Consider the following 16,457-nt stretch of genomic DNA (forward strand, 5'->3'; position numbering starts at 1 on the left):
CACAAGCAGGGAGTCAGCGCAAGCCGATGGATCAATTTAGTGCAGAAAAGCTGTGGCATTCTTCAAGTGTAATGGGCATTGATGTCAACGCTGAGTAGCATTACAGAACCCCAGTGAAGCCAGTGAAACCTTTTTATCTGCCTGCTTCCCATGCAGAGGACGTCAGCAGGAAATATACCTCACTTTAGCTATGTCTTTTTTTTTCCTTTTTATCCACACACACACACACACACACACACACACACACACACACACACACACACACACACACACACACACACACACACACACACACACACACACACACACACACACACACACCTTTCAACTTTTTCTTATTCTTTTTGATTTTTCTTGCCAGACTAAAATAAGTTTTGGGACCAAAGTGGTTTGAGACTGAAAACACTGTATGCAGTCACATTTCACAGGTTTCCTCTTGCTTTGGTCGTCTGAGTCAATCTGTGTTATCTGTCCACAGCTACAGACTGCCCCCTAGTGGAGTTTTTTGTGGATTGCATGTGTAGAATAGGATTTCAGTGTGTGTGCGTATCTCAAACATTCAAACATAAGGCACTTTTGACTGATCGGAAAAGCTTAATCTGTATTAATGCTGCAGGTGTCATATCAAGCTAAATTTGTGTAAAAGGTAAGCCATGGTATATTATTTTTCAATCTCACTCATTTGGTTTTGAATTTCTTTTTTTTTAATCCATTTTTTTATCAATAAGAGCAAAATAAGAGGCTTCCTCCCCTCTACCACAGCTGTTGCCCCAGTTCATTCAATACTTCTAACATATTTTCACACCAAAGAGTCTTGTTATCAGCATGTGAGGGACATTTCATGTCCATCACTTCTTTGTACCATGTCCCATCATGCTGTGAATTATAACAGATCCTGCTGCTCCCATTATGTGAGTATAATGTCGACCCTATCAAGGAGAAAGAAAACCATTCCAATCAGTGGAACAGGAAACATACACACATCAAACAGAGTAGCTTTGAAAATCTTTATTCATATTGACATTTAAAAAGTCATCAGGGAGTGAGCTGATAAACACTATTCAGTTAATTTACTGTTCTTGGCTTGGTTACAGAGGAAATTAATGCAAATCCATAAGAGGGACACGTTTTGACTTACAGTAGATTTATCAGTATAGACAGAGAGGTATTTGAAAGCTGTGAAGTAACAGATCTTTAGTCGAGACAGCACCACAGACCACTGACCATCTAGTAAACACTTCCTGCAGAGCTGCAGCGCTTCGCAGGAACTCGTCGTCATGGTGCTTTTCACAGCCTTCCCCAAGCAGACGACAGTAAGACTCACTCTCTTGGGGAATCGCTGCCAAGAACGGGTCACTTAATATGCCTCATAATCTGTGTCCAGAGACAACATGGATTTGGTGCAAATTGTTTCAACAGTCTTGGAGGGCCTTTCCAAAAAGATGAGTGACATCCATCGTTAATCGACATCTGCAAAAGTTTGCAAATGGCAGAAGCTCCAGAGTGAGTAAAAGGAAATGGAGCTTGAGATTAGTGGCACAAAGACCATACAAAGGATTACTGCCCATTTTAAATAAGATGACAGACAGCTGGGTGAAGATAGGAGCGGGGACTTGGCTGGGAATTGTTCGCTAAAGTGCAAAACCGTACGAAGATGATGTTGTCCATTGAACAGAGTAAACCCACATGGCTGCGACACATACATCTTTTTTATTTGAAGTAAGAAAACTGACAAAGATAGACGATTTGCAAAAGACCAGAAAGTGTGCATGAAATGACAGCAGTGCATCAGAAAACAAAGCACAAAAAAATATTTCACTGTGATGTCCTGTAATGATTATTGCTCTCATGCATTTCCAACAAGGTGGTCATTCAAGATTTCTCCAAGAATTGTAATCCCTTTTGATTTGATGTAGCTTTAATTGTGTCTGGTAGGAAAACTGACCATGGTCATGTTAGCTCTCATTCTGCAGAAAAATCAACCCTGCCTGGTTTTAGAGACCAGCTATGGGAACTGGCATCTTATGACGGGAACCATGACTCCAGTCTTACACCTAAATGACTTCAAAAAGTTGATCAGTGCCTATTGAAAAACAAAAAGTGCATTTCTTCAACTCAAGTAAAATGCACCCAGGACAGGAGTCCATACATATGCCTATTTACCAAGTAACTTGTGCTCAAATAATTATTCTAAATGGTTTATATTAGTCAGTTCATAAAGAACATTTACATTGGTTTGAAAATAACTGTTGAACTGTTGTTGTTTTTGGGGGCAGTTTTTCAAAGGGGGTTGATTTTTCTCAGTAAATATCAAGTTAAAGCCCCTGCTCCCAGCTATCTGTGCCCTCTAGCATCTTCCCAGGATGCCAGAAAGTGCAGAAAAGCTTGAACAATGGACTTAAATATAAAAAGAATAGTGAGCAAAATATATATGGATTAATTCTGTGCAGAGCCCTATTGATACAGATATGAGGATTCCAATGGGCACCAGTGCTCACATATCTTTGCATTGTGCTTCCTGTTTCAAAATGTAATGTAAATAGTCATGCTGACAATAGGCATCCCCCTCCCCCCGACCAAGTTGTTCCTGCTGATGCATTGCTGTAATAATGCAAACTGTTCCAAATGATGTGTTGGCCACAAATATAAACTATACACAAGGCATGAGGGTCCAGGCCTAACTTCAGAGTCCATCATGTACACATGTACACTACCACTACTATCATCTAAACTACCTCCAAAATGATTTAGACATAGAAATCAATATGGCACAGTTTTATACATATAAAAAAGCATAAGTCAACAGACAAACAAAAGTCAGTTGTTGTTACTAAATTGTTACATTCCATGGAATGTACCACAATACCCCCCTCCCCCCAAAAAACAAAAAAACAAAAAAACAAACCACAGTCCAACATCTAAGAAACTCTAAGACTTGCAGGTCTCCTGATAACTTGGCCCAGGCACTCGAAGGCACCATGGCTGGTGGTAGAAGGGCCAGACCGGCATATAGGAGGGCACAGAGGTAGATGTCATGCCCTACCCAGACACCCCCAGGGGAGGACCAAGTGCCAACAAAAGTATAGCAGAATAGTTTTCCTCTGCATTCGAGTGGTGAAACTATAAAGAAGGGAACGTGACATGAGCTGTTTTCAGTGCCAACAATGTGCCTGTTTGCTTTGTACAAAAAATAACAATAAAAAGTGGAGACTGGACAAAGATGCCTTGTTATTTACACGTCACGCTTAATTGAAGATTCAACTGTAAAAACAAACCTATCACACCTCTAACTGTCTTACCCCGTCTTCTCACCCTTCTCATAATCGCCCATTAAAAATAGACCCTCCAACTTATGCCATGTCAAATGATAAATTATAATTATTGCAACAATAATTTTTTTTTTAATTGGGATCCTACAAGAGTATTCAAATGGTACAAAACAAGCCATCATCAGTGGCTGTGAAGGCCAGCAACTAAAACACAGGCAGTACTGGCCCGTAGCAACGGATTGGCTGAAACTCACTAACTAATCCTGAGCTGCACATTCCTGACAATCTCTACCTTTTAAATAATGCTATTATGTTTATTCTCACTTCAAACTAAACTATATTGTACTCACTTGGCTGATGTTCTTAGTGATTGAAGGGGCTGAGGACGCCCAATAACTTTTTCCAGAATATTATTGAAGTGATTATATTAATCCAAAAAGCAGCTTTTCGCTCTCAATAATCCTAAATTACAAGCATCTTTGGTCAACCCTGCACGTTGTATTGACACAGTGAGATCATTGAGCGTTCAGCGAGCTGGAGAGACGATGTATGAAAGCTCGAACAGCAAACACCCAACTATAGGAAAACCGAATTGTGTCTTCCAATAAAATCACAATCCCTCTGCTTTTGATCAAAAGATCAAGGCTTGAGCTGTGAGTTTAAGACAATTGTTCCACGATTCAGAGACAGCTGACCCCACTCTGCTCGTCCGTTTCACTCCATTCATCTGTGTGCGTAATGTTCGACTGCCAGCGAGTTGCGACCATAACACCTCTGAGACGTGGGCTCTAGCTTTGAGAGAAGTATTCAAGGACAAGACGGAGGTGCCCCAGCCGATCTTTGAGTGAGTTCAGGGACAGGACGGTAGTTTGATAGGCAGGGTCAAGTTGGAGGACAGAGAGCAGCCACCAGCACCACGCTGGACCGTTGGACGAGGCCTAGAGGAGAATTAGCATAATCAGGACAGAAACAAAAGATGATGACCATTTCTAAAAAAGAACATAATCTCTTTAGGGTTAGTTTTGATTTTATGTTAATGAGCGGCATCACCTAGTTGTGCTTGTTGAAGTCAAACATCAAGCTGTGATCTTATGTCATAGACATAAAGCCGCACCACTAAGCAATTAGATGTGCCATTCATATAGATTCTTATCAAATCAAAAACAGGGTTGCACCACCTCAACTGATCCAACCATGATTCCAATTGAAAAAAAGTCCAATCTAATCAGATCAAGGTGTTTACATATGATTTTAAGTTGGTTAGTGTATATTCAGATTTACTGCATGTAACATATGTAAAACTTCTGTTGTTTAAATTTACAGTATTGTCCTAAATACCTAAAGTGTTGTGTTTTAGACCGTAAATGTAGTCATATTAACAACTTTCCAATATTTTATTTTCATAAAGTATGCACTAGTCCTGTTATATAAAGCGATGGTGTGTCGTCTTCACACATTATTATGACCTGCTCCCCACTGCTCTTGGGCAAATATTATACTAAATTTCCCATTCCCTTGCTACTTAACATGTAAAAATCCCAAAGTGATTCTCTCGCTCTTTAAAACTTGGAAAAGCCAGCTGTTGCTTTTTCCAATGCATATTTATTGCCTTTAAAATGGTTTTCTTGTATTTGCTTTACCCTAATTGAGATTGCTGTGCCTGGATTGTATTCCAGTTAACATTGAGTAAAATCCAGGTTATAGAGTCTATAATGGTCACCAGTCCATCACGAGGTATGATTTATTTCTATGTAATATTTCTATCTCTATGTATTATTGTCTAAGAACATTATAGCAACATTAATTGGTGGGGTATATTTTTGAAAATTGTGTACATAAAGATATATATAGGTTAATAGGTCCAAAAAAGTTGTCGGAACTAAACTCTATGTAGTTAAGTAACAGAAATGTGCTAAATACTCAAACTGTATGTATTTTATAACAGTGGAGTCTTTGTTTTGCCTAAAATTCTAGCGAAGCGCTGACATTAAAATACGATTATAAAATACACAACATATAAAAGTGGTGAGGGTTAATAAATTGTCACACGGTGCTGGAAGTGGTTACTGGGAAGAAAACCTGGTGTTACATTACACTTGTGTTAAGGTCCGCACCTGAATATTCTCCTCCTTTTCTGGCATGCTGCCATATTGTCTGTTGATCTGTTCGCGCACACGGCCACCGAGACGCTGGTACCAGTCCTGGGCCTGCTGGTACACACTGTCGTGGAGATGCTGCAAGAGCTCCAGCTCACTACCATCGACCTGAGGGGAAGCAAACAAGGGAAAAGACTCTAGAGAAAATAGAGTGGTCCAGTGAAAGATTTTCCTGCTGCATTTACTTCAAGCTGCATTACGATCTCCGTGAGGCTGACCTTAAGATCCTCAAGATACTCGATATCAGCAGTGTGGTAGCCATCCCTCTGTCCTCGCTTTAGCACCTTGAACCTGCTGCCGCCCACTGTTTCCACATACGAACGTCCATCAGGGAGCAGGTCCAGACCGAGGATATCCAACATGCAGCCATAGTCTGCAAATCTGAGACAAACCAAGACAAAAGTGTTACTCTCCATTTAATGCCTATATACATGTTCAAAGTGTGCGATTTATCAAATATATATGTAGACACATGTTGAGGTCAAACAACAATTCCAACAAATATTGTGAGCTATGGGAATCCATCCTCTATTTTATGAATGTTAATTTGTTTTTAAATGGTTTCGATACAAATAGGAAACTTTAGAGTTTCCCAAGGATTTCAATCACCACCTTGTCAAGTACTGTATCTATCTACTGTGCTGTATTTATATGTAGATAGTATATGGTAAGTTCAATATTTTATCGCATTTCTTCAAAACTTATAACAAAATGTTAATGGAAAAATAACAAGTGATTAAATTAGTGTGCTTAGCATTGAGATAGGTGCTGCTTTGTATTATTTATAGAATTGGGGAAATTATGTCAAATAAATGCTAACCTGTTTTCCAATAACCCAAGTCTTATTGTGTTTTGCTTTTTATATTGGCCCAATGTGTTTTGAGCCAACTGTGCCTTATTGATGCCTTTGTTCATAAAAATGGAACAATATACTACCATAAGCAGAAGAATCAATACATTATCTCTCAAATTTGCAATTTAATTAATCCCATAAATCATATTTAGTGTCCTTTTGTTTATCACACTTCTTATTGCAGTAAAACATTCACAGAAATTCATTGAGAAATCCAAAATGTGTTAAGCTATGAATTATAATAAATTAAATATATTTTGAATTTTAGGGTCATAAATGTCACTTGCTGGGGAGTTTTGTACAGCATGGCCTCATTTTGTAAACTGTAGCCAAGCATGAAATGGAGGATGAAGATGTACAGCAGATCTTGAGGCAGACTGGTGACCATGCTGATATTTCTTTCCACCCCCTCAGGGTCACATATGACTGATTTTAAACTTTGCCCACTCTGAGATCTTCTTGTGCTGCACTGCTGACAATCTCATCAGGCTCCCTCCAGCCTGCTGTGAGCTGCACAGTTAGGGAAATGTCAAACATGGTCTCTGTGCCCCCAGACAGTCTGCTCAAAATAACAGCAGGCATCTGTCCGGATGCACGGTGCCGATGTTCCATGAATTTGAACTCGGTGCAGAATTATTGGGGTTTTTTTTTCCTAATAAAACACGGATAGTTAAATGTTGACGTGAGAATGATATAACCATGAGTGAGATTCGTACCCTTTGCCGTGCTCGTAGCTGCACATGCCAAACTTCTTAGTGCCCGTCTCCATGCAGCGACGCATCATCAGACGATACCGAGGCTCAAAGATGTGCAGCGGGCAGGGAACTCCAGGGTAGGCCACAGTGCAAACAAATATAGGGATGTCCTTAGTGAGGCTGAGGACAAAATGAGACGAAGGTGAGAAAACCGATGGACAAAGACGAGAAGTAAGGGGTAGAAAGGTGTTAATAGTGTGATGCAGGTGCCCACTTGGAGAGTTCAGCCATTTCTGCCTCGTGGATCTGCTTCCTCTCATCCAGCTGTGATGGAAACAGGCGCGTCATGATGTCCCGGACCACAATGGTAACGTTGTACTTCCTGTTTCTAAAGTACTGGGAAAATTTTTTTTTAATTGATTAGAATTTTTGCAACACATACAATGCGGCAGTAAAACAACTGGCAGAATTGAAATACATCTCAACAAAATGTATTGGTGCATAATTTCATTTCACTTTATTGAGAGCCCCATTAGCTCCTGACTTTTTGCAGGAGCTCTTCTGCCTGGGGCCTCCTTCTTTTTCATTACGCATTTTATTTACAAAATTGCATACAAAGTCACACGCGCACAATCATACAGAACAAACTGTGAAGCTCAATGTGAAACCAACTAAAATATCTGTCAAAAGAACACAAAAAAACCAACAACACCACATAAAGATAATAACAATAATAACTATGGGGCCATCCAAAAACCAAAATGAAACAACAACAATAACAATTATCATTGTTCTTATTAGATTGTTATTGGTATTACAATCATCATTATTCATTTCTGATCAGGTATTTAACCAAAATTAATTCTTGTGTAAACAAAAACACTTAATTTCTTTTGAAAACAAAAATCCCGGTAACGCATTCCAGGCAACCATGGCTCTATAATAAACAGCTTGCGGCATTTGATTTGTTTTACAGCCTGGTAGTGCACACCTTGTTTCACTGCTCTGAAATGTACTATAATTATGTTTATCTGTGAAAAATTACAATTTATTATGTATAATTTTAGGTATTTTTGTAACAATGACATTTCTGTGACCTCACATTAGTTCTATATGGTCAACCCAAAACAATTTGTGCTGCTTTGTTTTGAGCTACTTGTCGCTTGTGTAAATTATTTTCACTTGTGTTAGACCAAACAATTGAAGCATAATCTAAGTGAGAGAGCACAAGTGATTGCACTTGTTGTTTCGTCAACCACTGAGGAATGTACCTTCAACAATGTTTAATAGTGCCCATACTCCTCCCCATTTTCTGCAATACATAACTAATTTGACTGGTCCATGACAATTTAGAATCCACTATTACTATTATATTTTTCAACATTAATAACTAATTTGTTTGCTCTAATCCAGTGCGCTACCAAGACCAATTCCTCATTTAGAATATTATCAAGTTGGCATTCTGTTTGTGCAGATGTAAATAATGTAGTGTCGTCAGCATATATCACTATAGTTGCATGTCTTAACACCAGGGTAAGATCATTAATAAAAGTAGAAAACAAAAGAGGTTCCAAACAACTTCCCTGGGGTACTCCACAATCCATCTGTCCAACATCAGAATAATTTCCATTAAAATAAACTTTCTACTCGTATGACATCTGCAGTTTACTGTGCTGGAGTGATTTTGCACAACCTATGGAGAACTTTATGAATATGTAATATAGATTAGAGTTTCATAAAGGCTGCTTTGTAGTTAAGCACATAGATGTGAGAACGTGGATGGATCAATAGTTTGACGAATGATACAATTTGCAATGTCTTGAAAAACTCCACCTTCCAAAAGCAAAAATCACAACTCCCATTAAAAACCAACATTCCTGTCAAAATAGTCACACTCTCCTGTGATGCACTGCTCACTGCACTATGGCAGATAATTTACAAGCCTTTAAGTATATAAAGTATCATCTGTGATATAAGCTGGATCTTCTCCACTGTGTCGAAACATTGATGCTTAAGCTCAAAATTCCCCTTGGGGATGAGGGAAGACTCACAGGTTGCCAAGAACAAGCACTCAAGTGCCACAACTTCACAGTTCAAGCACTCCCTTAGAGGCTTCCAAACATTACAATCTGGCTTAGCATTCACAGTGTGACACTGAAGGGGTTCACAATGCACAGTGGTGCAGAAAATGAAGAGCAAGTCGCAGCACCATGGAGCAGTTGGTAATGCTGTATGCCTTATAGCAAAGTCGAGCTGACAGGGCCCTTCAGTTTGGAGATGGCAGGTTCAATCACTTACCTAGAAATGGTAAGAGATGGAACTATCCAAAGACATGCCTGATACTTTAAGGTGACTATAAATAGTGCAAGTCTGTATGCTGGTCATCTGTGTCAATCTTGAAGTGGACCCTGTCAGCTGCAGAAGGTTGGTCACGCGCGTAGCATGGATAAAGTGAGAACACAAGACGAATAGATGGTAAATGGTAAATGGTCTAGATTTATATAGCGCCTTCTAACCACACTGAGGTAGTCCCAAAGCGCTTTACATATCAGCTCATTCACCCATTCACGCTCACATTCACACACCAATGGGACAGATGACAAGCATGTCCTTCATTACATGCTTTATGCATCTCGCTTTTGTACGGGTTGGACAATGAAGGTCTTTGCACTCACCAGCCTGCCATTTGATCTTTGAATCTGAGCTGACTATTCACCTTTTCTCACCAATGACAACCCAGAAAAGAAGGCCTCGCAGAACCAAATATGGTGTTGTATCATAAATCTACATTGTAAATTAATATTACATCACAGCTCAGAACAATTAGAATTCACTAGTACATGAGGTATACTTAAATATCTTGATAAGAAAAAACATGTTCAAAGTTGTATGACCATAAGCCAAACAACTCTGAGCCATGTCATCAGAAGTACGCTTGTTTTGATCACTTCTCGTACATTCAGGCAAGTCCGTGCCCACACATCTGGTACAACAGTGGTTTTATTTATTTTTTCTTATGCAGTCATTTATCTGAAGCTAAATTTAGAAATGAAAAGACAAGTTCTCTTTTTCTGTAGCACTCATGCAATTTCGTTTTCAGGTGAGAGTTATACAATCAAACTGTTTTATAAGAAGAAATCCACCTTTAATCATCAATGATGTCTTCCTCCCTGTCTGAGATAAATGTGCCATCTGAAACCCCCAGTGTGGTGAAAGTAGCAAAGCTTTAATAATTAAGCAGCTCCTAAAATCGAGATGCTTGGGAGATTAAAAAAAAAAAAAAAAAATAGGCCTTTTTTTCCATGAAGTTTAAAATAGCTGTATTCAGAGAGAAGAGTGTCTGTGGGTGGTTACCTCTTGTAGTGGCTGTTTGCAGAGTGGACAGCGAAGGTTGTGGTCCAAACTCCTCTCTATGCAGTTTTTGCAGAATGTGTGGCCACAGGGGGTAGTGACTGGCTCAAAGAACAACCTTCCAAGGACAAAAACAGACATAAGCATTAACAAGAGAGCAAAGGGAGAACGGGACTCGTGTTTGTGAATCAGTGAGTAGTTTGAGAAACTAACCTAATGCAGAGAGGACACTCAAAGTCTGCCACGGTGAGAACGCTCAGAGTTTTCTCTCTATGGTGAGTACCTGTACCTTACAGATGAACAAAACGAGACAAAACACGGTCTTTTTAAAGACTTGTGGAGAGTCTGCCCTTCTGAAGAAGGACACGCAATTATCATGTAATTCCAAACCATCTGGTGGGTGTTACAGAAAAACTGCTCATGGTGACAATGACAGAGATGATGCATGATGGACAAAATGATGATCGAAATGACAGTCAAATTATAATAAATGTCTGCACTGGTTTGTCAGCCTACCCCTTCCGTGCCCGTCGTCCTTTCTCATCATCATCTCTTCATCATCTTCAGCAGCAGGGAGAAAGGAAACGGCTTGGCAGAGGCTGAGGCAGCACTCGGTACCTGTGTCATGCTTCAACTTGGAGGTAAAATCAGACATGTCCTCATCAGTTAGGGTTTATGTGCAAGAATCACCCACTTGCCAACAAAGAGCCACGGGTAAAGGTTACCTGGTGTGCCTCTCTCCTTCCACCTTCTGCTTTATCTCCATGAGGATACAGCAGGCTCTCTGCGTGAGTGGGCCCCTGGGAGCCACTGAGGGTGGTGATGGGACAGGCCCCTTTCAAGTATTCAGACACCACCTCTAAGATGCAGGGTACCTCATCTGGCACCGCTAATCCTTCTGCCTCCAAGATCTGACAATTTAAACCATCGAGATGACAGATTAAGCCATGAACAAACTCGTTATAGCAAAATATTAATAACTTTTTACATTTGCACAAACGGAAATATACAGACCTTCTTGATTTGGCTCTTTGCAGGAATAAAGTCAGCTTGAAGTTTTAGGCAATGGTGGAACTGGACGATGGCTTCTTTTTGCTGACCCATTTCTAACAGCACTTTCCCTTTACGAAAGAAGCCCTGCACACACACAGAACATTGTTATCAGCACATAACTGTCTGCATAAGCGAAGAACTGCACAGCATCTTACTGTGGGGAAAAAAACCCCAACACATTTAAAAAAACAATACAAAACATGTTTACATATTTTAGGTATTAATTCTTTGGTTTGAACTGTATCACTTCCAGCTACAATTCAAAACAGTAAAGTTCTCTTTGAAACAACAAACTCCTTGAAAGTAAATAAGTTAACAATAACAAACAAAATAATTTTCTTTATGAGCAGTGAGCCACCTACTGGCACTGAGTCATTAACTTACATTATGACATAAGTAGCTGTTTGCATAACATTTACAAAAATGACATAACGTCTATAAAAGCGTCCAAATGGGTCAGCTTGGCACGCAATGGACAAAACTATGATCTGAGGTTACATGTGTGCCGTTGGCATGCAAGTTACAAAACCCACTGACACAGAGCATGTGGAGTTATACACACAGAGAGAGTGGAGAACTGTGGTTGACCACTTCAAATGTGAGATAGTAGATGTTCAGATATGAGATCTCTCACCTCTGTCCAGTTGGGGCGAAGGCAGCAGAGGTTGTCGAGGTCTGTCAACGCATCCTGGAATTGCATCAGGCCCCAGTGAGCTTCGGCTCTGAACAGCTTCAAATTATGATCGTCTGGGACTTAGGGTGCAAAAGGAAGAAGAAAAATAGAAACAAATGCGAAAACTTGACAATAGGTTCATTTAAATGATGTTGCATTTGAACAGCTGATGCCTGGTTGCTCTGGTGCATTTTTTTTTTTTTTACTATTACTGATGTTATCATAACCCACATTAATTCAATTCAAATACTACCAAAACACTGCCAACTTGGTAAGTTTCCTATGACAACATAATAATCAATGACACCAACCTCAAATAATACCTAAAAAGCTTGATTGTTGTCAGTGTGTGAGCACACCGCAGCCTGAATGTGGGATGTGCAACTCAATTCTCATTCTAATTATTTCCAAACATTAAATTTACTGGTTTGGCCTGTAAAAGCAACTGTATACCCAGGAATCCATCATCATTTAGCTTTAGAACTATGCATCGAAGGAGAAAACGTACACTGCTCCTGCCTTCCCCATAATCAATCGTGCATTCTAGTGTCAAAAAGCTAGAACCGTCTTTTTTCCCCTCAAGTTTGCAGGCCTTTAGAAACAAAGACCCAGTGATGTGTATGTTATGAAATGTTAAATGTAAGTGCAAGGCCCCTGGGTTTCATATTTCCAGTGATATAAGTAAAACTGCAGTATGTAAATGTGTCATTACACAAGAGGCCAGACTGATGGAGCAAAGTAAGCAGCAGCAGCAGTATTTAAAGGGATTGGCAGGGAAGGCATGCAGGTAATTTAACATTGTGCAACTGAATTACTGTCGCGCTCAACAGTGTCATGATCCCCTGGACGACCACTGATGAGATCAAATTCATTAAGGGTACAAGTTGTCCCGTTTAGTTCCTCATGGCTGAACAGTGACAATAAGGTCAAATGCACATGTGAAGCCAGTTGCAGTGGATAAGCAGCTGCACTGATAAGGCGGAACCAAATATCTATTTGCAAGGCTGTCTATGAAAACAGTCTTTGTTTAAGCTGTGGGGGAAACTACACAATACCCTATTTAAAATGTCACAACCTCCTATGAATGTGTTTGTGATGGCATGGAAGTCTGTAAAAAGGAGTTATGCCAGCCCTGCAGGGAAGAAGAAGAAGGAGCATCTGACCCAAATATACATTCAGGTCAATTGCCTAATCAGTTGTTATGGCGATACAGCCAGCATCAGAGTCTGTGCCTGAGACACCACCTTCTCTCTGACCCCTTATCTCTCTCTCTGCCTCTGCAGGGCTCTGGTGTTCAGGAGATGCACTTTCAGCCACAATGAGGGGACGAACCAAAATTGTGCAATGCGTAAAAGTGTAAGTCCAAACACAAGCAGTCCGAGCACAAATAAATGTGGGCGCCATCAGTCCCGGGGAATCTTAAAAAATAAAACAACCTCAAACTAAAGTGACCAGGACACAACAGTGTGCACTATAGAAGTGTCTCTCCTCTCCTTACCTAAGCGCAGCCCCTCATCCGCGATGCGTAAAGCTTCCGTGAACTCGCTCCCTTTCAGCTTCTCCAAGATATGGCACTTCATGCGCGTCTCGTCGGGCCAGCACTTCTCCACCACGCTGATGATGAGCACGTTGTTCTTCATGCCCCTGACCTCCTTCTGTTTTAACCTCTCTTTACACGAGGGACACTTTGACGGGAGGAAGCCCACCACGCACCTCCGGCAGAACGTGTGACCGCACGACACGGTCACCGGCTCGCACATCAGGAAGAGACACAGTGGACACTCCAACACATCCATTTTTTTTTTTTTTTATATATATAGTTATATCACTAGTGAAATATTTTTTTGTCGTCAAAGCACTGCAGGGTCGCGCTTCTGTGTAGTATTATTGCCCGGACCATTTAAATAACACCCCGACAGCTGACGGTAGAGTCCAACGCGTGCCGCATCTGCTGGAACCGGACCAGGTTCTAGTCCAGCTGCTAAATCCAGTCCTCATATGATCTCCTTCGCCTCAAAAAGAAAAAGAAAAAAGTCTAATCGCTCACATTATTCAGCCACAACTTTGCTTTATAGCTCATAACATCTTCCCTTTCCAGACAGCCCCTCGTCCAACGCGCCGCTTTCGCCCCTCGACGCTCCAAACTCCGCACGAGCAAAACCTGTGCCACCGCACATGAGTGGATCTTTTCCTTTTTAAATCTATTTAATATCCAGTGTCCGCTTTTAACCCCTGTCGAGACGGATCCACAGTCGGCCACGAAGGTAGGTTACTGTGTAACACCATTACGTTACATAAATAAAGATCACGTGACTCGGCAGCGCGCCCCCCCCATTGGTCCGCACGGTGGCTTTCCGCCCTGTTGTGAAACCCAAGGATGCAGAGTTTCATAACATAATTCCTGCCACAGAATCGCTTTGCGTTGTTTTTTTATTCGTCCCAATCAATTAAAAGACGTGGGGGATGAGTGTTTGGTTCATCTGGTCAAAATGCGAGCAGTTCCCAGAATGCATCAACTGGTCACAGTGCAGGGAATCCCAGTTGAGGGAATAAAAACATGGAGGGGGCGGGGGGAACGGATCATGACATAAGCCTTGTTCTGCTCATCCTCGAGTTATATACTGATACATTCAAAACATACTTAGTGGCAAATGTGGCACAGCATCGAATCTGGTTTAAACTGTGCTAAAACAGTGACCTGCTTAAAGAATTGCGAGGGTAACCCAAAACCTGGGTTTCTGCAGTTCACTGCATCAACACAAGGCTCCAGAAACCGTCTGCTGTGCTTCTCTGAAGCTTTCATAACGTTATATGGAAATCATCCTTTTAAACATATTGCATTTCTTTTATTGGCTTTTACAATGATAGACACTTTTTTTTACGTCCTAATAATACACCCTTTACTTAATGAGACATGATTTTACCAGTAAATGCAGATTCATTCAATTTACCATGTGTTATAAAATGTTGATTCTAATCTTTTGCAAGAGAAACTGAAAAAAAAGGGGGGGGTCAGATCAATTGTCTCCAAGTAAAAGCAATAAATAAAATGTAAAACAACTAAAACATTTAATGGCGAATACAGTTACAATTTGTTAAAATGCCACAAAACAGCCCAAAAAAGTTGGGAAAAAAAGGTTGAAAAGGGTGAGAAGAAAAACAAACTGATTTACTTGTAGAGTGTTAAACAACCAGACCTCTGATGTCATCATGAAGAAGTTTACCAAGTGTTCCCAGAATCAAAAAGAAACAAGGTGAAGCAGCTTTTATTTCCTTGTCTCCTCACCTGTGGAACAACCTTTCTGAATGACTGAGGGAGGACACATTCACTTCTTTTAAATCAGACCTTGAAACACTACCATTTGCTCAGACCTTCCGTTAATCAATAAATTTTACTTCATTATATTTATCTTAATTTGTATTCTATTTATGCCTTTCTTAATTGCTTTGATTTAATGTGTTTCTTTAAAAAGCAGTGAATTGCCTTGTGTCTAAATGACAGAATAAATTTGCCTTGCCTATAATAATGATTTGTTAAAACAAAAGATAAACCGTTCAAATAAGCAATTCCATAATTAAGTTGTTAAAAAAGGCAAAATGACTCCAAAATGTCGGTTCAAACTGCTAAAAACCACGCAATCTAAGACTGCATATAAACAGTTGCATAATATCATGAAGTTTTTATACATACAGCAAAACTAAGTATAATTTTGTGGCTTTAAACTAATTTGTAATTTGTGGCATAATAACTTTTAACAATTTATTTTAAATTACAGAAATATCAATATTTAACGATGAAAACATAGTATCTTACGTATCAATATTTTGGTATCCATCTGTTTGATTACTAAAACTTACCTGTGAGATATTTACAACCTATATAAATGGGGTTAATTGATATGTAACTCTGTGATATGTCCCTCCAAACACACAATTTATCCCATTAAACTGCATCAAAACAGTAACATAATGGTATAGTTTAACTCACTGGAGGAATGAAGTTGCACCTTTAAACCCAGGCCAGGAGAAATTACCAGCTTAATGCACTTGTCTCATCAGAAAAAAATTGTGTGTTTAACCTATACCTGGCAATAAATCTATTTCTGCTTCTGATGAAAATGTGAGTGTTACCAATGCTCACAATATTTCACTGTACTGAATCTGCAGGTTGAATTAAAAAAAAAAAAAGCTTTGTTAAAACAATCAGAAAGTCATTTCATGTATCAAATGTTTTCTTTTCATGTCCAAAACAATAAACTGTCCAATAAATAAAACAGATCTAGAGATTTGATCAATTTCCATTCAAAACCTCAAATGTCCTCAAATGTCACCCTGACCCGATGCAGAGTGAAACCTGCCCTGCGTGGTGCAGTTACATCAATATCGTGTTGTCAGAGATGGCCCGAT

At 39.9% G+C, this 16,457-nt stretch overlaps 1 protein-coding gene across 1 annotated transcript; it reads right to left on the reverse strand.

Annotated features, from left to right (window-relative positions):
- Positions 1 to 1,126: 1,126 nt before the first annotated feature.
- lonrf4 (LON peptidase N-terminal domain and ring finger 4) lies at positions 1,127 to 14,299 on the reverse strand. Its single transcript, XM_080502750.1, has 12 exons — positions 13,549 to 14,299; positions 12,012 to 12,130; positions 11,339 to 11,461; positions 11,050 to 11,235; positions 10,841 to 10,958; positions 10,538 to 10,613; positions 10,328 to 10,442; positions 7,248 to 7,369; positions 6,995 to 7,153; positions 5,644 to 5,806; positions 5,384 to 5,533; positions 1,127 to 4,207 (listed from the first exon to the last, which is right to left on the reverse strand). Exons 1-12 carry the CDS (start codon positions 13,844 to 13,846, stop codon positions 4,058 to 4,060), a joined length of 1,779 nt encoding a protein of 592 aa, XP_080358876.1. The 5' UTR covers positions 13,847 to 14,299; the 3' UTR covers positions 1,127 to 4,057.
- Between the last annotated feature and the right edge of the window lie 2,158 nt (positions 14,300 to 16,457).

This window comes from Blennius ocellaris, assembly GCF_963422515.1.
Source record: "Blennius ocellaris genome assembly, chromosome: 9".
Taxonomy (NCBI): domain Eukaryota; kingdom Metazoa; phylum Chordata; class Actinopteri; order Blenniiformes; family Blenniidae; genus Blennius; species Blennius ocellaris.